The sequence below is a fragment of the Echiichthys vipera genome (genome assembly GCF_963691815.1).
Source record: "Echiichthys vipera genome assembly, chromosome: 3".
NCBI lineage: Eukaryota > Metazoa > Chordata > Actinopteri > Perciformes > Trachinidae > Echiichthys > Echiichthys vipera.
The window spans coordinates 27,378,465-27,405,929 of record NC_139828.1 but is presented as its reverse complement, the minus strand read 5'-3'; the positions used below and the strand labels follow the sequence as shown (position 1 = coordinate 27,405,929).

At 39.9% G+C, this 27,465-nt stretch overlaps 1 protein-coding gene across 2 annotated transcripts in view; it reads left to right on the top strand.

The window, feature by feature from the left end:
• The window catches only part of ryk (receptor like tyrosine kinase), a 43,535-nt gene extending 18,196 nt beyond the window's left edge, over window positions 1–25,339 (top strand). Inside the window, exons 6-16 of one of the 2 annotated variants that reach the window (XM_083940274.1) lie at window positions 301–439; window positions 2,698–2,798; window positions 4,665–4,748; window positions 8,242–8,367; window positions 14,500–14,586; window positions 15,342–15,411; window positions 16,488–16,620; window positions 18,765–18,874; window positions 19,019–19,178; window positions 20,518–20,654; window positions 23,359–25,339. In XM_083940274.1, the coding sequence (XP_083796400.1) occupies window positions 301–439; window positions 2,698–2,798; window positions 4,665–4,748; window positions 8,242–8,367; window positions 14,500–14,586; window positions 15,342–15,411; window positions 16,488–16,620; window positions 18,765–18,874; window positions 19,019–19,178; window positions 20,518–20,654; window positions 23,359–23,470 (1,259 nt within the window). In that variant the 3' untranslated portion in view covers window positions 23,471–25,339. Of the gene's footprint in view, window positions 1–297; window positions 440–2,697; window positions 2,799–4,664; window positions 4,749–8,241; window positions 8,368–14,499; window positions 14,587–15,341; window positions 15,412–16,487; window positions 16,621–18,764; window positions 18,875–19,018; window positions 19,179–20,517; window positions 20,655–23,358 lie in introns of both variants that reach the window. The other variant, XM_083940273.1, reaches the window with a different exon arrangement.
• The last annotated feature ends 2,126 nt before the right edge of the window (window positions 25,340–27,465 follow it).

Genomic DNA, 27,465 nt, shown 5'->3' with positions numbered 1-27,465 from the left:
GAGGCTTTTAGAGAGGTGATGAGAAAAGCTCTCAGACACTGGATACTGGGCACAGCCTTTACTATTCCATGCCTCCATTAACCCATAAGTAGAGCCCCCAGTGCACTTATAGTTTCTTTCTCTCTCACACTAATGTCTTTATTTTATTGCATTACCTCATATAGCTGCTGTGCTTCTTTCATAATAGCAATCACAGTTGAAGTTTTTGACAGTAAGGTTGGTATTTTGTGTTCAACAATGCCCAGTTTCTCTTCCTTTGCTGTCTCTGATTGTTAATGTGTAGCATGTTTTCATCAGTAGATGGTGTGACAGCCCCCACCACCTCCACCCAGGTGTTCTATATAAGTGTGAGCGTCTGCTGCATTGTCATCTTCCTCGTGGCCATTATACTGGCCATCCTGCACCTGCACAGCATGAAGAGAGTGGAGATGGAGGACAGGTTTGTTTCTTTTTTTTGTGTGTCCCAATTCCAAACAGACCATTGTCTTTATGTATCAGCTAAGCAAAGTCAACTCATTATACAGAGGCTGATGAAAACCAGCAGATTTACAGCTGTGCATGTGTAACCTGCGGATGTTATGTTAGTATTTTCTGCCGAATGCTTCTGTTCAAAGACCAACAAAATGGGTCATCTCCACAGAGAGGATTTTATCAAGTTAAAACCTACACTTAAGTTTTCCTCTTCCTGTAATCTCCACTCCCGATGGATGTAGCTATGCAGACTTACAGGTATCCACTTGCTGTTAATTTAAAGTGGTTTGCCATTGGAACAGTCCTACATTTATATTGAACAAAACCTGTTTATTACATCTCATGGAAATATGTCTAATGTGATATTTTAAATTGAGTTGCCGGAATGTTGTTTTGGCAAAGTAGCGTGATTTGATCATATTCCTTGATGGGATCCTTGTGCTCAGATGCTCTTTTCCAAAATCACTCAGGTTTCTGATTAGCATGAACGTTACTCTATGTTTTTTTTGTGCTGAACCCATTACCGCATAATCACTTAGTTGATCAAAAGAAAATTAATAAGAAACTATTTTGATAATCCTTTAAGTATGTTTTTCAGCAAAATGCTCAAAATTTAGGTTTTTTATGATGTAAAAAAAATATCTTAGAATTTTCTTTACTTTTAGTCAGACAGAAAAAAGGCATCTGAAAACGTTACCCTGAGCCGTAATCAGTCAATCATAATAAACATTTTCCGCTATTTTCTGACATTTTATGGACTCAAACCATTTATCGAGTAAATAATAATCAGTTGCAGCCCTAGTATTTAGAATTTAAGTTAATATGTAACAAAGTAAAGAGTCCTGCTGGAGAGCAGTAGCTGGCTGTACCAGCTGAAAAATCTAATTTAGCCTAGTTTATGTAACACCAAGTGTAACTGTTGCACAGCTAACTGAACCTGAGCCTTACCTGACTTTTGATTGAAATACGTATAGTTTAATAATTATGGAAACTGGGAAGGTGGTCACTTAAATTTAACAATAATTACACAATATGCTGCAAATTACACGGGTTAGTTCGTGTGATGTTTGTGTGTGTGTGTTTATTCATTTCTTACCCTACATTACATGAATACTTGTGGTTCTTACATTCCCCCATATTTTATTTTAACCTAACCTTTATTTAAACAGGAAAGCCCCATCAAGATTAAGATTCTCTTTTTCAAGTGACACCTGGCCAATGCAGGCAGCAGCACAGACAGAAAACTGGAACTCACAAAAGAGAAATCAAACGAGTCAGCTACATTACCAGGTCAATACCAGGTCGACACCAGCTTATCAATGAAACACATCTTTTATTTTGGATTTAAAAGAGTCTCAACTCTGTCTGTAACCTATTCCCCGCAGAATACACAAATGCCTCTTTTCCCATTTCTGTACAGGTATTTGGGACAGAAAGCATAACCAAGTCCTGAGAGGATGCATGACAGTGTCATACCTACATTAAAAATAATTGTCTGCAGGAAAGTGTAAAAGTGTACATCATTTGGCCAAAACTTTTAGGAGTTCATGATATGCAGTGATCTAGCCTGTGCTCGAGAATCACATACTCACATGACTCGTTACTGCATCACATGACTCGACGTATGGTCTGTCCTGTCCAGTGGCTCTCACATCTCAAAAAAAAAGGTTGCGGCCAATTTCCATGCAGGAATTTTTGGATAAACTGACCTGAAAAATTCTATTAAAACCTAATAAAGCGACATATAAACAGCTTTTAGCCTGGCTCAAGATATCTGATATTGAGCAGTCTGAAGAGTTGCAGTGCTTTATGTGGCAGTTGAGTATGTCCAGTAGTTCATGCTGCATACCCAAAACGTCATGCTAATCTAAAATACATTCAGGCATTTATTGGGTACACAAAATCCACATGCTTTACCTTTTGAACACACCACATGCTAATTTGACATAGTAGTATTTTAGTATGTGAATCCATACACAGCCCTATTGTCGACATCCTTCATTGCTTTTGATTGGACAGTGACGTTTCTAAGCAACAGATATACACATTAGCAAAATCTTCACTATGGTGCAACCCCATTTAGTAAATCTAAAAGTTTGAAACTAGCTTGTAGTTACTAAGAAGGAAGAAGGGAGGACTTAGTTATGGATTTACCAATTTCTGGTACAAAACACTTGCGGTGCCTCTGGATAAGTTCTCCGTGTTCTTCTTGTCTGTGTCTTTCAGTGTGAGCGAAAGTGGAAGCTCGCAGGGCCTGTCTCAGCCGTCAACCCAGACCACACAGTACCTGAGGGCGGACACGCCAAATAACGCAGCCCCTGTCACCAGTAAGATTTTACTCCCTCTCACCACAGCATTACCCAGAGTGATGCAGCATCACTTCATGGTTCATTTTAAAAACATCAAAACATTGCAGTGGAGCTAATTACGGTTACAAGATGGCACACAGAAGTGCTTAAGTACATCCAGTCTGATCCCGTCATCCCGTCTTGTCACACTGGCTTCCACATATGTGCATTCTTTTCCAAATGCAATAATCGACTGAGAATGACCTAATTATCTTAACTAGTAACATAAGATTGTAATGAAGAACAGAGTTCCTGCAGTGATGTTGGCGGTCTTGTTCTCACTTCTACCCTTGTGACCTATTACTGTTTGAGCAATGTGTAAATGTGCACTGTGTACTTCGTGTCAGATCAGCTGTTCAGCAGTTAGAGAAGTACAAGCCGCCTTTTGTATTAAAATTGATGTAAATATAGAACATGGCGGGAAACACAGTAACAAAGTGCTAAATCTAAACATTACGCTCGTCTACCTCAGAACCGTATTAGAACTTACTTACTTTTGCAAATGAATCTCTTACCAGAGGGACAGTGGATTAAACAGTAAGTGAATCTCAGTTCTAACACATTTCCTCCTGCAGAATATTTTGTTAGTTGTTGTTGGTGTTTGGTAGCAGCATAATTACTCAGACCTTGTTCTCAAGGCTGGCATCCGTCGTAATTATAGGCAAGTCTGTAATGTATCTGTGGAAATAATCTGGAATGCTTTGTAATATAAACATTGCACTTATCAATTTCTAATTATCATGAGGCTTAGAGGCTGCTGGCTGCTCTGTAAAACCACAACATCTTGGTTTTGGTAAGAAACAATCCAAGGAGATACAACGTGTTAATCAGTGAGCTGTAGAGGTGCTGGTGGGCAGATTCTCTCACCTTTGGGCAGAGACAGGTTAGCTGTTTCCCCCTGTTTCCAGTCTTAATGCAAAACTAAGCTAAACTTCTCAGAGTCTGATTTATACCGCTCTCATATCCAGCCAGGACCGTGTCTTTGTCCAGTGGGAGCATAAACTGATCAGCACTAATATACAGATAATATCGTGTTTGTTTAATCTGAAACAATTTGCCATTAGGTGCCGGACTAATTCTTGGCTGGGAGCAGTAACTTCCTGCAGTCTCTGGAGGTCGCAGAACAAGTGCTCGTAAAGAGGAAAATTACTATGAACAATCCTTGTACACCGACGCACAAATCAAAATGATTTACAAAAATAAATAAATAATGAAATACTAATGTAAGGAATGGTAAGGCGGGGCACTTTCCTGCCTGTAAAAAGTCCTCCTACAGTCCTAGAGAGATCCATCTTTCTTGTCACAAGATTTTGCATAACACATAATATATGCCAGGAACAGGTTTTTACAAAACATTCATGTCACACCTGCACATGCAGGTTTGTCAATGAGTTATTGCCCCTCACATACAGAACTACATGTGGGGTGATACATCTGTGGAGAGACTCAAACCTTGGACTAGAAAAGCATATCAGCTATAATTGTGGTGTCTAATTGGCAATATGTGATCCTTCATTGCCCTCTTGTGGATACAAACCCACATCTCACCTCCTGTGCATATTGTTTGACCCACTTGCCTTTTCCTTATGTCTCATGCTTTGCTGAATGTGATTATTTGCACCTCCATCCATCCATTTTTTTTTACCCAACTCCTGATTGGAAGGTTTACTCAACTTGCAAGCAGACCTGGTTTGATGATGTTTTGTGTATGAGCTGTAAATGTACAACTACAGTATACATCCATCCATTCATTCAGGTCATGTTGTAATTTGAGTGAGCTATCCATTAAATCACTTCTTTCTCACTTTCCCACCCTCCACTCCCCCCCTCTCCTCCTGTCATTAGACAATCACCCTGGTTCTGCACCCATTCTCCAGCTTGCTGCCTCCTCCTTCCAAAACCCTGGCGCTCCCCCTCATGAAACCAAAAGTAAGTCACAGTGAAGCTGCAGAGACAACTTAAGAGTGTGCTACTATTTTTTTGTCATGTGCACCGTAATAATCACAACTCTTAAAACATGTTTTCTGAACTTTACGCTGTGTTGATAAATGCTGTACATGGTTACATTTCTGCAACCTCATGACCTGATTTTAGTAAGAACAGTGTGAGCAGTCAGATAAAAGTACATCCTTTTTGTAGAAATTCAAAATATGGCAGGCTTCTGTTCTTCGTCGTGCTGGTTCCAGCCTTAGCATCCTGGCCCCTCACCTCACCTGCTTTATACTAACATTTTCTCTCAGCTTTGTTTAGAATGAATTCATTTTATTAATCAATAAAACAGTCTACAGAAAATTGTAGAGAAAATGAGAGCAATGATTCATCGTTTCAGTCATTTTTTAAGGAGAAAATGCTGACCTTTGTCTGGTTTCAGCCTCCAAGCTGTAAGGATTTGATTTCTGTTTTATATCATTGTAAATTTAATGTCTTTGGCTTTTTTTGGAGATTAAAAAATAAAAGGTCATAGTCATATGCTGTGTCCCACATCGCACACTGCAGTCAGTGTACTGACACTGTGCGCCCTATGTCAGTTCCCTCAGTAAGTTATGACTGAAATCACCCACTGCCGCCCCGCACTTACCGGAAATGAAGATCTTATTTCTTCTTCTGTTTATTTTCCCAAAAGCTTTTCCGACAACTCTTCTGACTCAACACAACGCCAAAAATCCTTGTGAACCTCTTTTTACATTTATCAAGTGATTCTAGTTGTTGCCGCTCCGTTGCACTGTTTGTAGACAAAATGGCAGCGATTGAGGGCGTTGAGTGTCCATCGATGGCGTGAAAGCCAGTTTGAGGGTGGAAGTGCACAATTTGGGACACCGCAATAGACTTGATATAGTCAGGTCTCCAAGTACTTGTGATTTTCTTTTTACTATTTTCTGACATTTTGTATGCTATCCAAATCATTGATATACTAAAGATAATCTAAGAAAGAATGGATAATGGATAGCAAGAAGAAGCAAGAAGGACAGACAGTTGTGTTTAATTACATGTTTCAAAAGTCTCATTGCTAAAGAAAACAACGCTTTTGGGATGACATCCTTGATCCCATCTTTTTGGCTTTTTCCAGTTGAATAGAATATGGTTACCAATAATTGATGACCAAGTGAGGTGTCTATGAGGGAGATATGAAACGCCAGGAGGTTGACAAGCCGACACATTGAACCTAAAATCATCCCACATCTACCAGCCGTATACATTTAAAAAAAAAAATTCAAAGTATTTTTATTTTCAATTTTCAGAGAAACGAACAATATACATACACACCTAATAATAGTAAATAAATACTTGACAAACCATGACATGTCGAAACTAGGTACACACAGAGACTTAATGTAGTGTCCGAGTATCCACTTGAGTGCATCATATATCAGAGTATGTACTCTTCAAATACACATGGTAATAATAATGATAATGAATTGTAAAAAATAGGATAAATGAATAAACAAGATAAAATAATAATATTAAAAATAAAAACTTGACGCAAACCATAACTTATCAAAACAGATTATGCACAAAGAGGCTTATTAAAACATTGGAGTCGAGTGTCCATTTGAGTGCATCAAATATGTCAGAATAGGTACTCTTTAGGGGGTTTAACTGCAGTTCCAAGTACTCCAGGATGGGTCTTCATATACCATAGAATTTCTGTGAGTTGCCAGATATCTCGTATCTCAGTTTTTCAACATGGACAACTCCTACCAGCTCCCTCAGCCAGGCTTCGAATTTAGTTGGTGAGTCAGATTTCCACATTTTCAAAATGCATCTCTTTGCTATGACCATGCCATAAGCCACCACTGTGATAACATTTCGACCCATGTTCTCCAAAGTGTTAGAGATGCCAAGTTAAGCGGTTTCGGGGTCAGGGTCCAGGTTTACTTTAAGTGCATGGGAGTACCTTCTGAAAATTGAACACCAGAAATTCTGAATCTCAGGGCATAGCCAAAATTGGTGTGCAAGGGTGCTGTCTGATATTTTGCACCTTTCACACAGGGGAGAAGTTTGGGCGAAGATTTTATGCAGCTTAACCTTTGAATAGTGTAACCTGTGTATGACCTTGAATTGAATCAACTGTAACCTAGCGTTAACTGAGCAATGGTGAATGTCATTTAAAGCTTGTTTCCATATTTCATCCTGAATCATGATGTTAAAATCAGCCTCCCACATTTGTTTAAATTTAACAGCAGGTTGTGCAAGTTTGTGAGAGAAAATACAAACCAGTCTTGAAATCAAACCCTTCACATCTGGTGGGCCAAGTAAGAACTTTCCCAGTCGTATACATTTAAACAGAAAACCAGTGTCCCAGATCTGTATGAGTGAACACAGGGGAAAAGTGACACTTAAAGTATAATTCAGTATGTAGACTGAAACATACATGCTCTCAATAAAGATTATATTGCAGAAGGTTTTAGCAGGTATTAGCGGTTTGACTTTGAGCTTCATTGCCTGACTTGTGCCATTTTTTAATTGGTATTTCCATCTGACATTTTAATTACTATTACTACCATTTGTTTTCCTTCACTGTCAAAGATAAATGGCACACTCAGTATGCCCTCCAGGGGGCAGTGTTGACCTTTACTGTGTTACTACTCACTGTACAGTTTGCACACTACAGCAGAGATTTAAACGTTTAATCCAAGTAACTAAAACTCAGACAGGATCTGTTTTTGAGCTTCATTTTTAGAATAAAGTGTTATCTTGACCCCTCAGCTTAATTATCAAATATCAAGCTCACAACTCTGGTTTTCTATAAAAGTAGTTCTATATAATTATCAGATGTAGCTCACAAGAACAAGAAGTTGTCTCCTGGAGACAAGTTGACTGTTACTGACACCAGCTTTATTTGGCATTGAGTTTTCCATCGTCTCCATTCATCTACTGGTTTATCTCCAGTCTGTTTAAGCAACTGTGCACTGCTCAGCCTGGCAGAGTCCTTCTTAGTTGCAGTGAGCTGCAGAGGAGGTTAGAATGGGCTATCTCTCATCACTGACATGTTGTGTACACATGGAGTGTGTTGATATAAAGGGGTCCTGTTTACATTGTTTATTCGTCTGTGTGGTGAACTTTGTGTGTGTTTTCTTTAATTCAAACTCACTCCTAACTCGGTAACCCAGCAGCTTATGTCAGTGAGCACATAGAGAGTTTATGTAATGGAAGTGCTGTAATACAGGACTTTGCATGAAGTTGCGTTGACGCAACATGTGCAGGGTACTGTACATGTCTTGCTGGCCATGTTTCTTGTAATTGCTGGAATTCACTGAATGCAAATGAGGATTTGGTGTGTTTTAGAAGACACCCATCTGTGAGTGTTTCTCTGTCAAAGTGATGCAAAGCACAAGTCCCCCAGTGTTAATCAGGGTTAAAAGACCTGTCAATCCCTTTGAAAGTGTTCTGCTTCATGCGTCTGTGTTTTTCATCCTCACAGGTTACCCATCTCTCCGCATTGAGAAGAATGACCTGAGGAGTGTTACTCTGATGGAGGCCAAAGCTAAAGTGAAAGACATCGCCATTTCAAGGGAGAGAGTCACATTACGAGATGTCTTGCATGAAGGTATCTGTCTCTGTCTCTCTCTCTCTCTCTCTCTCTCTCTCTCTCTCTCTCTCTCTCTCTCTCTCTCTCTCTCTCTCTCTCTCTCTCTCTCTCTCTCTCTCTCTCTCTCTCTCTCTCTCTCTCTCTCTCTCTCCCTCTCCCGCTCCCTCTCCCTCTCCCTCTCTCCCATTTTTGTATTCCTCAGAAATGTGGTAAAATTATCTCAAGAGTTTAACTGATAAGTGGAACACAAAATTCCAAGAGCCGGCTCTTGGCGCCTCAAAGAGGTGCTGCTCGCAGATTGTGTCATGCGGAGTGGTTAACATCTCTTCCCCTTGCTTTGCTCAAGAGTCTTGCTATGTATAAAATGTTTGGTTTTGAGTGGCAATTTGGTTGAGAGGTTTGAAATAGAGTAGCTTTAATTATTAACATTGCTTATCACTACAAAAATTAGGGCTGTACTAGTCTGGCTAATCAGATGTCCAGTGCCGCAATGACGTCTAGCTCGGTGTCAGGCATTTTCCCCTTCTGCTATTTCCACCATCTATTTCGCAAGGCACTCCCGCTTCATCCAGGTTTAGCGCCACTCAGGACCATTGTGACTGGTTTAAAGAAAAACAAACAACTTGGAGCGTTTCTTCCTTTATCCCAGAATGTTAACTCTTGCAGCCAGACCATACTGCAGCACTGACACAGCGCAATAGTCTGGTAATGCAAAACAAGGACTGTAAGCAGTAGTTCAAAGCTTGGAAGGCTCATTCATACAGTTGACGCTAGAATTCTATTCTAATGCTGCACAGATTTTCTATTTTCCTGCATGTTTGTTCATTCTGTTTCAATGTTTATTTCTGTACAGTTCCAGACAAAGATTAGGCTACACTCTTAGCGGAATATTCCTATAAGTCAAAGTGCACTATTATTATTTCTTCTTATTTTATGCCCATAAATAGAATAGCCTGCTGCCAATATGTATTTAGGTGATGAGTTATATCCATTAAAGAAAGTTGATTTAATAAGAAAGACAACTGTGGCGCAGGAAGTAGAGCGGTTGTTCTTTAAACCACAAGGTTGAAGGTTTGATCCTCGACTCCTCCCGTCTTAAGCAAGACATTGAATCCCCATTAGTGGTTCATATGATCAGTCACCATTATTTTAACTCACTCTTTGATAGATAATAACTTAACAGCCAATTACATAGATGAAAATCTTACAGAGTACAAGTTTAAAGGTTCATTCGAAAGCCTCAGTAGCAACTTTGAATGTTAATCTTTGAATCTCATGATAAATAAGAGCTCAGAGCAGCTCTTAAGTAGGTAATACTTCTACAAACTAAAGAGAGGAATAACCAGAGGGCTGCAATGATTAATCTTCTGATCATTCAGGCTGGGGCCCTTCTGTGTGGAGTTTGCATGTTCTCCCCGTGTCTGCGTGGGTTCTCTCCTGGTTCACCTGCTCCTCCCACAGTCCAAAGACATGCAGGTGTTAGTTTAATTTATTACTCTAAATTGCCCGAAGGTGTGAATGTGAGTGTGAATGGCTGTCTGTCTCCCTCTGTCTCTATGTGCCCTGTGATAAACTGGCGTCCCTCCTCACGCCTAATGTCAGCTGGGATCGGCTCCAGCACCCGCGACCCCGTTAGGGACAAGAGGTTGAGATGGATGATGGATTTCATAAATTGATGGTATTCTGTAGAGACATATGAATTCAGCTCAATAATTCATTTTCTTTGTACACACATACACACATACACACACACACACACACACACACACACACACACACACACACACACACACACACACACACACGCACGTAGTAGTAATAAATATGTGAAATTAATAAGTAGCATCCAAACATTTAATTGGAGATGAAATGATATGAAAATGAATGGTGGCTTTGACTCTTGTTATTGGCACACAGGAGGAATGGGGCTGTGTACAGGCAAGAATCTGAGGATATGATATATATCTTGATACAGGGGTTACTATTCAACATATTATGATTTTTTTTTTCTAATTTTAGGAAATCGTCACATCAGTACAGTTGGGCTCATTGAATCCCCAAAAAGTCTCAGCTGCACAATCAGACCCAGTGTATGTAATTCAAGATTGTCTAGGAACCCCAATATGCAGAAATGATCAAATACACCGTTTAAGGATTGGCCAAAATAACACATTTGTACTGCAGGTTGTTTTTGAACATGTCTATAATGATATCTTGAGTTGAGAGGTCAAGGGACTCCCGTTATGGAACGTTATCTAGCCCCCTTCCTGACAAGCTAGCATGTTATGGTATGATACCAACATCTTCTAGCTTTAAAACTGAGCGCACTACAGCCTCTGAAAGATGATAATGTCGGCTGGGCCGACTGGTAAGCAGTCAGATTGTTTGGAAACTTAAAAGATTATAGCTATGAAAGTACCCAGATCTGAAATTTGAATATTGCTTTAGATAATGTTTTGTGACCAGTGCTGTATGTACTGTATAACAATGTAACTCAAAATCATTCTTCCCTGTCATCTTTCACAGCACAGTATTTCACTAATTTTGTTGATACACGCCTCATCTGAACTGTTTACAAGAAACAAAAGTGTCAGAATATTTAGACTGTTACAAGTTTCCAGCAGCAACTGTTAACATCTGTTAGTTGTAACTATCGAGGTTGCCAGAAACCGTTTAAAAATGGGTGCAAAAATTCAAAAGTAGGTGAATAATGTTCATCTTTGTTGTATTGTGATGCAGATAGATATTTGAATTGTTTATTCTCAGTAGCTTAATGAATGTGGCCATACAAGAAGGTGTATTTGTTTTCATATTCATGTGTCTGATGATAAAGGGAGACGTCCAACTATGAGCAGGAATGCTGCTTTTTTTCCTGCGATGTGTGAACATGTCTCGTCAGATCAGCGCTATGAACCTAAAATAGCAAAAGTTTGTTCTTCCTGAGGCATATTACAAATTGACAGAAAGCCTCAGAGAGAAGTTTAGTGAAGTTTATAAATCTCTTTTTTTGGCGTTGTGTCAAACATAACTATTTTGCCTCGATAAGACTTTCTCATTTTAGATGCGGGAAGCTTTTGGCGAAATTCAGCATCATCATGGAGTGATGGAACTTATAAAGACTGTACTTAATTTTCTGGAGATTTGCCCACACTGGAGTTTTGCGTGGCTGTGTTAATGATGTAATAGTTACCCAGGGGTGACTGCAACACAATGGAAATGAAAAGTGTGGTTGTTCTGGTTTTAAATGCCACTTAAAGGCCAGCTGATGTTTTATGGTCTTTGTTTCTGTCTAGAAATTAAATGAGAGCATGGGCTGTACGCTTTGTTCAAAAAAAAATGTGTATTGCCATACTTCCATTTATGACTAGGTAGCTGCAAAAGGGCCTCAGCTGTACTTTGTGTTTTGAGCTTTACCCTCTCAGAGAAGCTAGCATAGATTCTGAATATACTGAATGTGCGCTTTTACGCACTGGTGGAGGTAACAACGTCAGGCCTCAGGGAGGCGCTATATACCTGATCAGAGCGTTTCCATGACCACAGTAACAATCATGGCATCTGTGGAGGAATGTTTACCGCTGTGCTTGCTGTACAGCAGGAAGAAAAAAGGGAAAACATAGGCTGAATAAAGAGTCGACGCGGTGTTATCAATATGCCAACGCATACGGACATGTTGAGCTAGAACTTTGTCAAACTGGTCAGCCGTGGTTATTTTGAGCAGAAGTGAACTCCAACAGAGAGGGTTGCATTCCAGAATGTGACAGCGTGTGAAATCGATATTGCGTTTCTTGTAGCGTCTGTGTTTGCATTGTTGTGTGGCCCATGTTTCTGCCCGAAGTGTTGTAAACCAAGCCCTAAGCTGGTCCTGCTCTCTCATCGCTTCACTTTGATTAAGACATTTAGGCAGCTACCAACAATGTGTCTAATTTCAGTGTTAAACACAACGTCACCATGACCTCCACATTGTGTTGACCAATGGCTTTAAAGCTTCTGTTCTTATGATTATATCTTATTGGGTTTTTTTGTGATCGGAAACCTAGAGATTCCTCACATGTGTTGGACAAGACATTAACAAGAGCAATCACCTCAAGGTACAAATATGTACAGAAACATAATGAATACTGCAAAAAGACAGAAGAACAAAACCAACAACTCGTTCAGAAACAGACTGACCACAGAAAATAAAACAAACAAATGAAACATGTGCATCATAGTGTACTTGGCATTAAATATATAGGACAGAGCATCTGTAGAGGTGGGAGTTCCTTTTTCCCAGGCTACGTAGACTATCCACCGATTATTATATAAGTCCCAAGTTTTGTAGAATGTCTTTGTGGAACCATTGAGGGTGCATCTCATTTTTCTACCTTGAAGTTGTGTATCATATCTGTGATCCATTGGTTGTGTAACGGAGGGATTCAATTTAAATATAATCTTCAGGAAAAGGCAACAACTTTCTGTAAGTGAGCAGGAAAATTAGAATAATTTGGAACTGAGAGTGTACCAAAAATAGAGAGAAGGCATAATATTACAGTCATAAGCCTTGAACATGGTGTCAAAAAGGACGACCAGAAAGGGGCAAGTTTTGGCCAGGAACACAACATATGGTTGGTGGTCACTGGTGTCAGTTTCTGCCCGGATTAGATTCGGAAATATTCCTGCAGTGTAGCTTGAGAAGTGCAGCACTTTAAATTTGGGCATCTCTTACACATGTAGAGGAGGAATGAGTCCTAGAAAGAGCCATTTACCATTCCTCTTCTGACGGTGGGGCTCCTAGATCATTTCCCCATTTTTCTCAAATATGAGAAATTATACCTATTTATGATCTGAGCATGAATCATTGAGACCCTACCCTTAATTCACATATTGTCCCTTAACAAAGAATCCATGTAGATAATGGGGTGAAAGATGGAAAATTAGCAAACTTTTTGTGTACAAAGTCTTGTATTACAGAGAAAATTCATACTAGTCAGTCAGAATTTTTTTGAATATTTGTTCAAAGCTGGCAAAAGTATTCTCAATATACAGGTCACCGATGCTATCCATCTACTGTTTCTTTTATTTTTATTCTTACTAGCTATGGATGTGACTAGCTTTTATAGATTGTGACTAATTGCACTTTGTATGGGTGTGGTGAACAAACATGTCCTTGACAGCTGTTGAGGCTTTATGATGCCTGTACGACGCACTGAAGACGTCATCATGAAATTTAGCCTTGTGCAACATCTGGACAGGTTGTTTACTTAGTTAGTACTTCTAGGATTATTATTGTCTCAATCACATCCTATCAGGCTCTGTTTTAATCAAGACCTATCCTGACAAGGTAAATACGGATTCTAGGTAGCGCAAAGTGGCTATAACTTAATTATCAGGATGCTCAATAGCCTTCAAGTAAGCAAATTGACAATGATCTGAAGATTATCTATCTATTTGACTCTGTGACTGGATGTATGTGGATAGCTGTCCAAGTGCATCAGATCCTACATTCATAATGCCATAAAAAAAATCAATAAATATTATAAACCTGAGCGATAACAACAAAGACACAACGAATACAAGACGTTCAAGGCCATTTCTCAGAGGCAGTTGAACTCTGTGCAGGGTTTTGTTTTTGGGAGCCAGCGGGTCCAGACAGGCTCGATGGAGAAGGTAGGGGCGGGAGGGAGACAGTTAAACACTAACCCTGTTGTTGTGCTCCGTCTCTTCTCCTGTTGAAACACAAGGCATGGTACGCCTTAGGGCTCTGATTTTTTTTCTTAGTTTATGTTGATGGTTTATGTTCTCAAATGGCATTTTACCTCAGAAAAGTCCTGGAGCAATGGGGTGACAGTTTAGACAAAGGAGATGATGAACGCGCTCACTTGGCCTTTCCATGTCGTATGTATTTCTGAATCGCTCCAAGTGATGAAAGGTCCTCTGAGCTCCAGTGAATCTCTCTTGTTTTGGCTTTGTCAATGAGACAAGAGCCAAAACTGTCTAATCCCTTTAAGAGACAAAGCATTTTAAGCAGAAGCCTGTACCCCTCTGTCTACAGATCAGCCAGGCATGGCGTCCTGTAAGCGAGGTGACATTTCTGTCTCTGAATGTGGTGCCTCTGCCCATGTCTCTCCTGCCCTTTTCCTCAAATAAAAACCAGCGGTTTGTCTTTGACAGGCACCTTTGGCCGCATCTTCCACGGCGTGCTGCTGGATGAGAAGGACCCCAGTAAGGAAAAGCAGGTCTTTGTGAAGACAGTGAAAGGTATGTGCTGCATCCTGCACAGTTGAATACACAGTTGTCAAAGTAATGAAAATATTGTCCAGTCAAGTGTGTCTTAAGTTTTCTCTCATATTAATGTGCAACTCACTACAGGTTTTCTAAGGAGTGTGTTTGTTCGTAAAAGCAATTTCTAAAATGCCAAAACATGATTTTGATGCCAAAGACTAATGACGAAGGGCGTTGGACTAACCATAGCTATCCAGCAGATTTGACAGTTAATGAATTATATTTCTTAGTCATGCTGCAGGCTTTGCATGCAAGTGAAAAGACTCCATTATGCAGGACGGTCAGGTTCTTTGTCAGCGGCTTGTGTCTGCTTTCTCTGCCAGTTGCCTTCTGACCTCTCCATTCTCTCATGTTTACTCAGGGAGGGGTGAATACCTCTCAGGGAACAATATCCCCATGCCAGTCTTGGCTTTGTTAAACTCTTTACTTCCTCCTCATGCGCCTTTAGGGAAAAGAACAATACTGCTTGCATGATTACCAGATGATGGCAAAGCTGCATGCTCAGATTAAAAACTGGACCTCAGTGAGCTTGGCACAGATCAGTTTTCCCACTACAAATGACTGCTGACAGAGGAATCTGTGCTGAGAAACATAAAACATACACTTCATGGGGTCTGAGAGTACAGAAAGTGTATCCTCAACATTTCAACTTTTTTATTGCACACATATCTCTAGTTCTGTCAGATAACTCTATTTTCTAATCTGTTTTTGTATCTGATAAAATTGTTCAGATCATGCATCTGAGGTTCAGGTGACCATGATGTTGACTGAAAGTTGCAAGCTGCGTGGACTTCATCATAGGTGAGTGGAAGCGAACACAAATCACTGTACTTTTCTTTTGTAAAGGCACCGTACTAAATACTGAACAAAATTCAGTGTGGACCAGAATTGCCTCCACACAGCTCTCACCAGAGTTAGATCACTAACTAGTTACTACCAGTGGTAATGAGGGTTAGTTAGCTTCATGGTTAGCTCTCACTTACAGACCTGGCTTCCCAGAGCGGCGCTCCTCAGTGGTGACGTTAACCATCCCGACCAGCCAGTGGCATTAACAGCAGGTTTCCCTTTAAAGAGTGGAGGCTCCATCACGCCACTATCTCTACAGTAAATATTTGTTTACTGCTTTATTAATGTTCTGAAGGTAGAGTACAGGACCTTTAAATATTTGTTGTGCCATTTGCCTTTATGTGATAAAAAAAATCTAAATATCATTCATTTTAACAATATAATTGTTTAAAAACAAACAAAAAATACAATAACATCACATAACCCCCTTTATCACTGCTGTTGTTCGCTCCCACAGTTTCAGCTCTTAACATAGCAGTGAAGAATCTGCTTAAGTCCTAACCCAACACTGGATTCCGTCACAGCAGTTCCTGTGGTCATCTTTTAAATGACTCGGTTTGAACGCTGATGAAAGAACACCACATTTTTACACAGAGCACATACTGTCACTGACTGAAAGGGGGAAAAAACATGTTTTCCAACATAAATTAAACACTCACAAATAGGTCGTTCTGGTTTGACTTATTTTTATTTAAAAATTGCAGTTTTGATAGTGGGGTCACACTCCAAATGCATTGAATTTAGTTTGAAATTACACTACCAGTAATTCAGTTACTTTTACTAATTTATCAGGAGGCTTACCTTTACTTTATGTGGAAAGGATTACCGTCATGTGGCCCACTCCTTCCTCTTTCTGAGGTCTGCAAGTCGATGCTTGCAGTTTGTTTGTTGATACTTGCTGACACTTCCTCTTCCACAGTGTGGCAATGGTTTGGATGACCCCTGATAATTTTCATCTTCCAAGAAGATCATTTACTTTCACAGAATGTACAGCTGTGTTACACCTTGTTCCTCTTTGTGTTAACCCTCAGAAATCTGTTGCCCATAAGTCATGTGTGTACGGAGGATGGAGAGAAGCCCATGGTGCTGTTGCCTTTCATGACTTGGGGAAACCTCAAGCTGTTCCTGCGGCAGTGCAAGCTAGCTGAGGCTAACAACCCACAGGTGAGGCATCAAAAACTAAATAAAGTCACTTACACAACCATTAACATAAATGCCTCCATGTAAGACATTTATCAAAATTGGAAGAAAAGTCAGAGTCTATCCAAGAGTCAAACCTGAAAGAACGTTTTGTTTTGTGTTTTTGCAGCAATCAACACATAGTAACACTTACAGTAACTACTGTTTACACTGTTATTAGAAGGACTGTGGATATAGTCAAGAAACTGGTGCTCAAGGCAGAGATTTTTTTTTCGCTATGTAAAGACAATCAGGCTTTTGTACAGGTTAACCCCAGGGACTCTTTGATGTGCTTGGCAAAGCCACAGCACTGATCCAACCAATCAGTCTACAAGCAAGCTGCAAAATACAGATGCAGCAAACACTTTGCAATCACAAGATGAAGCTTGCCATCCACTTGCATTCATCAAAACCCCTTTGTAAAGTTTCAGGTAACGCATCAGTGCCTTCGTTCTGAGCAATCTCATTATGTACTTTTGGCAGTTGTGGGAGACAAAGACATAGTCATTAAGTTGTGCTGTTGCAATAAACATCGAGCTATAAATCAGAAATGTAGATACAGCTCTTGGGAAAGCACTGAGGTAGCACAATAATACAGTGTGGCATTCATTCTGAAGGGGAACATCTGGTTTGGAAAGGTAGAAGTGGTGAGAAAAAAAAGAGTGTTAATTGTTGACCTTTTCTTGTCTGCATGATGAATGCAGAGAGACTGAGCTGTCTGGTACCAGCTCCACACATCTCAGAATGGCTCGAGATGTTGACTTCACATATTCTTATCTCTGTTCACTGGCTGCCAAGACTTTGTTTTCCTGTGTTCCTGATTCATTCATTTAGGTTGTTCCACACTGTCCACTGCCAGATATGATTAAACAGGCCAAACATTTCCGCTGTGTTCGTCTGATCCAGAGATTTTGCGGTTGAACGAATTAGGTTGGATCCAAAATATATTCAAATACATTTAAATCTGGAAAATTCTTAATTCCCCAGCCATTTAAAACACACGGCGAATGAGTGGAAAAAGTAAAATATCCTGGAAAATCTTGTGTTGTCCTGGAAAAGGATTTCAGCATTTTCCGATTTTCCTACTCGGCTGTCTATCGGAGCAATGGAAAACAGTATCTACACTGTTCAGGGCTATGTTCTGTTTCGAAACATATTAACATTTAAATGGTTAATGTGGCCCGGGAAAGTGAAGTTTGGGGTCCCCTGCTAAAGCTGCTGCCCCCGCGACCGACCCCGGATAAGCGGTTGAAGATAAGATGAGATGAGATGGTAAAGTTCATTTATGGATTTTCAATAGGCTATTATGTTGTGGAACCTTGTGTAGGCTACTGTTTTAGAATAGATTTTTGGAGTGAAATTACTGATACAGGATCATTGCGTAAACTTACTCTTACTCCCTGATACCTGATCCAGCATTTTAGGCTACTACTCGAGCCAAAATACACAGCTGCTGAATAGTTCCCATCAAAACAGCCTGTGTTTTTTTATTTTTATTTATTTATTTATTTTAGTAAGGCAGGTCTTAACTAGATCATCATTGAAGTGTCCCAGAATGTCCTGGAAGAAAAAGTAGAAAAGAGTAGGAATACGCTGTAGAAGCTGTCTGACTTTGTCACCAGTCAGACACACCTGCTGGCCAAGCCATTGTCTCCAAGTCTTCTGTAGCGACAAGCACAGAGCAAAGAACTTTCTTTAATGTCACACTCTTACTCAAATCTTTGAATAAGGGACATACTGAGTCAGATTGTTTTCACTCTTTTGCCAGCGAGTTGTTTAGCATGGTAGTAATGTTGTTTTAGCCTTCCTTAGAGCCGTGACTGTGGCTGAAAACTTAAGTGTTTTTTCTTTTTTATTTCCAAGGCACCAGTGTTAGTTTAAACAAGTAATGTTTTCAGTGTCACGCTTGCATTTAAAGACTAAAATAGTCTTTGTGTTTGTTTCTCCCATCTTCGTCCATTTGGGTCAAAGGAAATGAGAACAATTTGACACAGAAGACCAATTTCATCACAGTAAAGTTATGTCGGCTATGGTCTTCTGTCCCCACTCCTTCCTCCTTTTTTCAGTTTTTCCTGTCTCCGCTTCTCAACTGCACATTGTCTCTCCGTCCCTCCCTCATTTCCTTTCAGGCGATCTCTCAACAAGACTTGGTTTATATGGCCATCCAGATTGCATGTGGGATGAGCTACCTGGCCCGAAGGGAGGTCATACACAAAGACCTCGCTGCCAGGAACTGCGTGTAAGTGTCCCTGACTCAGCTCAAAGCTACAGTCATTTGTCATCAGGTCTTCCCTGCAGCTTTCAGGTGATTTTGGTTTGGAATTTAATAACTAAAAAAGAATGACTTTTCTTTCTTGAAACACGCCCAACCCACCTCCAACAGCATTGACGACAACATGCAGGTGAAGATAACAGACAATGCCCTTGCCCGAGACCTATTTCCCATGGATTACCACTGTCTGGGGGATAACGAGAACAGGCCAGTCCGCTGGATGGCCCTGGAAAGCTTGCTAAACAACGACTTCTCTAGTGCGAGTGACGTGGTAAGAACTGGAAACAGATATACATTTTACTACTTGCAACTTAAACATTCAATCCTATAATTGTGGACAGTGCGTTCACAACCTTTGCTGTCTATTAATGGCTTTTTATAACTTCATACACACATGATACAGAGAGGGGGATGCAGGAAATGCTACCAATTGTATCCAAGCACTTCTTAGACGCTTGATCAAGGTGTCAAAGGGAAGGGAGGGACAGGTTTGAGCGCCATGTGTCTCTGGCCCTCTTTTCCTGTCTCAGGATAGCAGAGCTGGCGCAGCGGAGACAATCGGGAAGCTCATCAGATCTTTAGAGACACCGCTCAGACAACAGTCAGACATGTCCCCACCCCTCTGCATTCCTCTTATTGTCACACCACTTCATAGTAATCACGCCCAACCCCCCCTACATTTACGGTTAGCAGAAGCCTGGCATTACCAACCAACTAAGCTTTAGGGGAAGTCCAGACAAGTACCTGGAGCTGCTCAGCATCATAAGAGAATTACAGATACCAGCTACGCACATACGTAAATGCTCCATAGCTTTATGTCAGTGGTTACGCACAATGGATACCAAGCTGGAGAGGATGAGAAAGTGTCTATTTAGGCCTTGTTGTGAATGTTGGCAGTGGCATCGGGGTGGATTGCTGTACATCATGTTTTTCCCTCTGAGGAGCCCTCCCATCACTGTGCTCTGCGTCCTCAATCACTCCCTTCACTTCCTTTTAAAGGCTTGGTGTCACCCCATTAATGGTTATGACATACTAGTGCGCGCTGTATTCTGTTCATATGTCACTGTCAGGTTAGAAAGAGCTGCCCAGTTTTATTTTAGATAAGGATTAGCTTCACTCCCAAAATTCCAAATAACAAGTGCAGGGTCAACACCTACCGTGGGACCTTATATATAAGGCTAATAATAAGAGTAACACGGATATGGAAATGCTTCTTCCCTTGTTTCCTGGGAGGTCAGTGTGAAGGGTCAGCACAACACATGCAGGGCGGGCCCTTACTCACACGGGTCCTTGAGCTCTGTGTCCTTAAACATTATGGTCACCCTACTGTTTACTTTCAGTCTTTATAAAACTTTCAGCAGTGATTTATATTATATCGTTTTATATTCATATTAAAAGTTTCAACATCATTTCCTTGCATTGTTCCTGTGGAACATTTTTGTATAAATTTTAGTGGGCACCACAGGCTTTCTGCACCAGCAACAGAAGTTGTGTTTATCCTGTTTGATGATAACCCATTAAAGACAACAGCTTGTGTTTATGTTGAGGAAATGTCGTAAATGAATGCTCAGTAATGGCCTCAGTGATGATCACGTGTTGTGTTTTCACAGTGGGCCTTCGGCGTGACGCTGTGGGAACTGATGACTCTGGGTCAGACCCCCTACGTCGACATCGACCCTTTTGAGATGTCGGCCTACCTGAAGGATGGCTACAGAATAGCACAGCCAATCAACTGTCCAGATGAACTGTAGGTTGATTTAAAGAACACACACAGATACGAACACTACATTTTCTTTTTCTAATGAATTGATCGCTGAAAACAAAGATTTTAAATGGATGAAACATTCAGGTGGAAGACGTCACCCTGTCCTCTAAAATACTCTGTATTCTATCGAAAATAACTTGAGAAAATGATCAGCATATTAATTAAGAATGAAGTAATCCTTATTTGCAGTCTTAATCAGATGTAAGCGGGATCACTTTTCTTGCTAACCAATTAACAAAATATCATCCCTAGACAATTAAGAGTAATATTGTTATAACAGGAAAGAAAGTAATCGGAGATCAACAAAAATACATGTAATCTAAAGGATTACCTCAATGTAGTCAATGTACCACTACAAGGCATATGAAAACAAATAAACCATAAATATATATATATACATACATATATACATGCATATATACATATATATATATATATATGTACTTTAGGAATGAAAATATACGATATCGAATGGAAGATTACTAATTATTCTATTTATTAAATGTACTAATAATAAGTCTTCATCTGCAGCCTCGTATGAGTTCCTATTACCTCATGTTCTTGCACGTCATTGATAATAAAATTGACGGGACTATCAGTTGACCTTTGCAGCGGACAGTTGCAGACAGTGGACTAGTTTTGAGCTCTTTCTTATCATCACTATAATCACATAATGTAAGTTTGCAAACAGTTTTAGTGAAGCATGTTATCGCAGACTTTCACCAAATGAAGTGTGCTGACACCTCATGTGTAGTACTGGAGTCGGTAAACGTGTAAATGAGTAAATGTTAAGCTTATCAACATCCTGCAACTGTGGAGAAAAAGGAGCAGCCAGTGCCCACAGGCATCATTCTCCCACCACTGTGTTATTATTTCCTCAATATAAAGTTTGCAGCGAGGCTGTCACCTTTTCACTGCTTGATATTAAGGGGGTTTTCCTGGCTCCGAGCAGGGCTGCAGCGATGGACCACCCGGGGGGTTATCTTATGATGCATGACTGACTGAGCTCCCGGACGTTTTGGGTGGTCGTGATGTCAAAATCCATAAAGCTGCTGTGCTCATTCAGAACACGGACAGCCTTGTAGCACCTGATCTTGTAATCATCTCCTGGAAATGTAATGCAATTTGCACTTAACCTGATAATAATGTAATAAAAATGTTCTGACTGATATCGTATTAACATTTTTCAGTTATAATAAGTGTTGACTCTGAAGAGAAAGAACATTTCATTGAGATTGAATGGACCCACAGATCCACTCTGGTCACGACGACCAGTCCGTTTGCTGATGGGCAGGTTCATTTCCCAATCATAGGGGTTTCCGTTGAATACATCTTTACCTGATCATAACGCACCTTTAGCCATCTGTTTTCATTTTAAAATTCTATGTTCTATTCGAGTTTACATTTACATTATATGTACATTTTTCTTACATACACACAATTATTATATTATCCTTCCAAATTATGACATCAGTACCTGAAAGGTGTTACATTATCGGTAGAAATGTTATTACAATATCAGTCAGGACATTTTATTACATAATTGGCCAATTATATTATTGTGTTATAGTTATTATCAATACCTTTTAACATTTTTATCAATATTTGTTGAACCCCTGGAGGGATTTCCTTCAGATTTAACATTTAACAAACGTCCACTTGGACTCAAGGATGAACCAAAAGGTCGGATACTGATACTGATCTTCTGTGCTACCAGGTTAAAGATGTGTGTGAAGCATACACCAAAAAATACACTTAATCCTTCTAAGTCTTCACTACATACGTTATTATGTCTGGACAGTGGATTTAAAATGAAACTTGACTGGTTGGCGGAAGCAACAACGGTGAAGCGATAACTCTAGTTATAAATTTTCTGATAACAATTGTATGTTGATACAAAGCCCAATAAACAAAGTATATAATAAAAAACTCACTACTTTGAGCAACATAGAAGATTTTCTGGATGTCTGCTAAATGTCTTTCATTAAATTCCGCTGAAACATTTTTTTATCATCGCCTGGGCCTTTTATAAACACAACTGCAGTTGCAATTTGCTTCCTTCTTCTCAACATTAAGTCTTCTGGCACAAACCTAGACTTGCTGTTTAATTCCAACCTTAATTAGGGATTTCATTTCCTGCTGTCTGCAGAGTTGTTTTTATTATTTAAAGACTAGTGTTTGTTCATTTTGAAAGTGCTGTATTTTGTGCCCACTTTCTTTTTGTTTTGACAGCTCCAACATGTTCTTTTGCACTCATCAAAAACATTGCACTGGAAAAACCCTGAGCACTGGAATAATCTCCAGAAATCTGTGAAATAACTGAACAGGGTTTCCTTCTAAATACAATGGTTGTGAAGTAACGGCTTCCTTTTCCAAAATATTAGAGGTGGCAAAATAAAACATATAAGGGCATGCATTGATTAAGAAATGATTATATCTCACTCATTTATATCAGTGCTGTACAGGCAGCTCCTGTTTCAGGACAATATAACATGTACTGTAGGTGCAAGTGTGTGTACCATTTAATTACAATGCCCTGAGTTTGACGCCAGCTCTAAACTTTTGTTGCATGTCACCCTTCTCTCTCCCTCTGCATCCTGTCTCACACACACAGACACACACCTAACATAACCCCGACATTGCTCGTTGCCAGACAGTTGATGTGTTGCCTCCCTTTGTGTTGCAGGTTCGCAGTGATGGCTTGTTGCTGGGCGCTGGACCCAGAGGAGAGGCCCAAGTTTCAGCAGCTTGTTCAGTGTCTCACAGAGTTCCACGCAGCGTTGGGCGCTTACGTGTGAAAACCAGCTTCTATTTTCCCAAGAACGGCAACACTAAAAGCTGGTGGACACTATTCATAAGGAATACATGAATGAAAATGTGCCTTATCAGATGAAAGAGCCTGAGGATTCTATTTTGTACAGTTCTTTTGGAGTTTTTATATAGTTGAATTACCCTTTTTACAGCATAGCGACGTAAAAGGATTCTTTGTCAAGTATTGTTTCGTATACTTTGAAAGCGTCCACAAATGGCAATTACGGTGCTCTTTTTTGTTTTTAGCATTCCTGGACTTTTACGTGCCATTGGACACATTTTCTAAAAAAAAACAATTGACAAATCTGGTTTTAAAGAAGGTATTTTCTACAGTTTTAGTGAAACAGTGTAAAATGTAGATGTGTTGTGGACGAGAGTAACTGTACAGCAGAATGATTTAGGTACCAAAGTAGATGTAAGGGCTTCATTTGTATATGTAACCACACTCTCAGTCATGCTGCTTCACTCTGCTGTGGTGAGCTTGGTACGAGAGGCCTCTTGGAAACCAGATTTGTTTGTTGAGATGATTTCTTGACGAATGGTACACTGTTTCTTCTGGATGACACAACTGTGCCACCGACGAGTTTACTTTGCTCCGTGGACCACACGTATGGAACGCTACAGCTTGTATAAGTTCAGCATCGCAAAAGCTACATATATCATTTTTAAACAACCTCCAGAGGGAATTTTGGACACTGCTATTTGAACGCCACCACCATCTTCCTCTTGTAGATTTTATTTTCCACAACCTCCAAACAGAATTATCGTTATGTCTCGATTTTATAAGCTTGATTGTTCTGCGTCAGAACACAGCCCTTCACAGGATTTTTTGACAGATTTCTGTGAGTAACTAGAACACTAATAATCACTGTGAACACACAAAACTGCCTACCAGCTCGGCCTAATCTTATTCTTACACCTTTAACATCTTTGTGATGTGTCTTTATGGTCACTGCATGTTGAATTAAGGTTTTAAACTGCTTCCCGATTTCATATCCACAAATTAAATGGGATCTTTTAAATACAGAATGTCTACTTTGTTTGTTGTTTTGGATTTTTTTCTCACATCAAAAGAAACGCGGTGGATCAGTATCGCTCACTTGTCTTTGTTTAAGGTGAACACCTGATACCATGTTAATGTTTGTTTTGCACCACAAAAGCTCCAGTTGAAGCAGAGTGTTTTGAACAATGTTTATGTGCTTAGCCTGCAAAGATTCAAACCACAGTGATGCCTCTGCTGTTCATTCATGCCAAACGTCCACTCGTTGAAAAAAAAGAGCCAATTAAGCGAAGCTACAATTAGTAATACGCTGCGTTACCAAATAAGCCTCTGTGTGTGTGTGTGTTATATAAGAACATTGTTGTGGATTCTTAATGTTCTTAGTTTCTATTGGAGTCACTTTGGTTTTGCTTCTTTGGCTTTAAACTGAGGTTGATGTCACATGAATGTTGCACTTCATGATGTTGTAATGGAAAGTTGTAAAATCCAATTTCGGCAGAATTCTTAGATTTCCTGCAGGGGATGGAGGATACATCCTTTAAGACCCTTTGGAAGATAGACAAAATATATTTGTTTGTTTCAAGGGTACATATGATGCTGATTACCAGGTCCATACTTCTACCTTAACATGTTTACTCACTTTAATGTTCAAAAAACAGATTATTTTTCTCATCCTGTCTGTCAGAATTTCCTGTATTCACCCTCTGTCTGAAATGCTCTGTTTTAGCGCCTGTCTCTTTAAGACCCCCTCCTGAGAAACACCTGTCTGCTCTGATTGGTCAGCATTTACAGGTCTTACGCATTTGTGTTCTGTGTCTCCAACATTGCAGCCGGGTACGGCACTGCGATGTCACTTTCTACCTACAGTATATATAGTAAAGTTGTGACATCCCAGCTGTACAGAAGTCCTGACTGCTTTAAAGTCACAGTTTCTGAATACAGACTGTGAGCGTTTCTCTGTGGATTGAGCATTTTGATACTTTCACAGTATTTATGTAGCCCCTCCAACTGCTTTATAATAAATTAATACAAAAATGGAAATCTCACTTTTTACAATACAGGACCTTTAAATTAACACCAACAATGTTCAAGGTCATTGTTTGCAACATTTGACATTTTAACAACATAACATTTTAGAGCATTACAAAAAACATCTCAATTTACTTGAATTTCATGCCTGTTTAATGTTTTTTTTTGTTGTTTCTGGCGGGGCAGTATTCTTCTTGCTTCATTCTAACCAGTTAAACGTCGGTGATGTGAAGCAGCGTTTGAATGACATCCTGTCACTTCAGTTCATTGCAGTCAAAAGGCGGTCAAGTCTGCACACTTGCCTCATCAACAGCAGTCATACTAGACTATCATGCAATGCAGCCACAAGACGTGTTGAGTAAGTGGACCAGACTGTTGTCTCAATACTGTGGGTTTTACTGCGTTAACTGGACAAGTTTGCAAAAGTCAGGTATGAGGGGGTTTCTGGTATTGATTCAGCAGACGTATCCAGATAATTATGGAAACCTGCTTCTTGGAACTGTTCATAGTTTCACCTTCAAAACTAGATGAGTTTCCTCCTCTGGAGCCTCCAGTCTGGATTCAGTCTATGATGGATCTCCTTCTGATCTGCCTGCCTGTTATTGTTCACTTTCTCAAAGCATAGGTACATTTTCATCTCTTTCTGTTATTTGATTTTGTCTTCTCCTGTTTTTAACTGTGATAGTGTGAAAGGGGCTCTCACCTCTGCTTGGTTGAATCATAGCGTCACTGCAGTAAACTTGAACACACTCGTAAATCTAAGTACTGTCCGACCAAAGATCAGCTCTCTTATCTGTGTTGCTTATAAACACATTTATTTGACCAATGAGCTGCTCATGAATTATATTGAGTGTGTATTCATTTAACACTTAATCAAAAAAACTAACATTTTATTATAATTACATAAGTACAACTAATGAAAATAGATGCACAGTGCGTTAAAAGATCTGTTATAATCCTTTACCACTTATTAGGATGTCTCATAACAGTCTGATCCTGATAGTTAAGTTTAAATATCACATTCTGCTTGAAAGTTTTCTGTATACCATCGGATTATGACTCATGACTGTTCAGTGTCTGGGTCATGTACAAAAAGCATGTATTGATATAGTTGGGACATATTGACAGAGAGTCAAACATTCAGTAGAAACGGACGCAGGGTCTTGCTTCAGGAACTGAAAGAAAATCCTGACTCACTCCAGACCAAACAACACAATCTGTGATCATTTCATATTTGAACGAGGAGCAGTTGAGAATTACACATTACTACTTACTGATGGCGTTCATATTTGTGAATGTGATAATAACCTGGTCATTAGGATATCACACGTAAGAGCCTTGGCTAACACAGGACACTTAAGGTTAGAGATGCACCGGGCTGATACTGACTCAAATAATATTAATTAATTCTTAAATATTATTTGAATTATTAATAATTCAGTTAATTTGTGTCTACATTTAGTTTTAAAAAAGTTAGGAGAGTAATATTTAAGTCAAGCCTGCACATAACAGAAGGATCCCAGTCCCGTCCACACAGTGAGGAATACAGCTTATTTAAACACTGGTACAGGATCAGTGTATCAGATGATACCCAGAGCCCTGGTATCGTATCGGGATAGAAAAAGTCACATCGGTGCATCCCTCATTGAGACGTTTCTCTATGAATGTAGAGGTATTAGCATCCTGGGGGGGGGTTAGGTCTGTGAACATTCTACAAATCTTCATATGAGTAATTAATATCCCCCAAGCAATTTCAGTCAAAAGCAGCTGGACTTGGTTATCCGTCTAGGAAGACATTTCACCTCTCATCCAAGAGGCTTCATCAGTTCATGTACGTAACTGACCAGGCTGGGACTGGACGAGGACCAGGACCAGGCGGGGACTGGGCGAGGACCAGGACCAGGCTGGGACTGGTCCAACTATCTGGTGTGGAGATCCAGGTATTTAACCTCT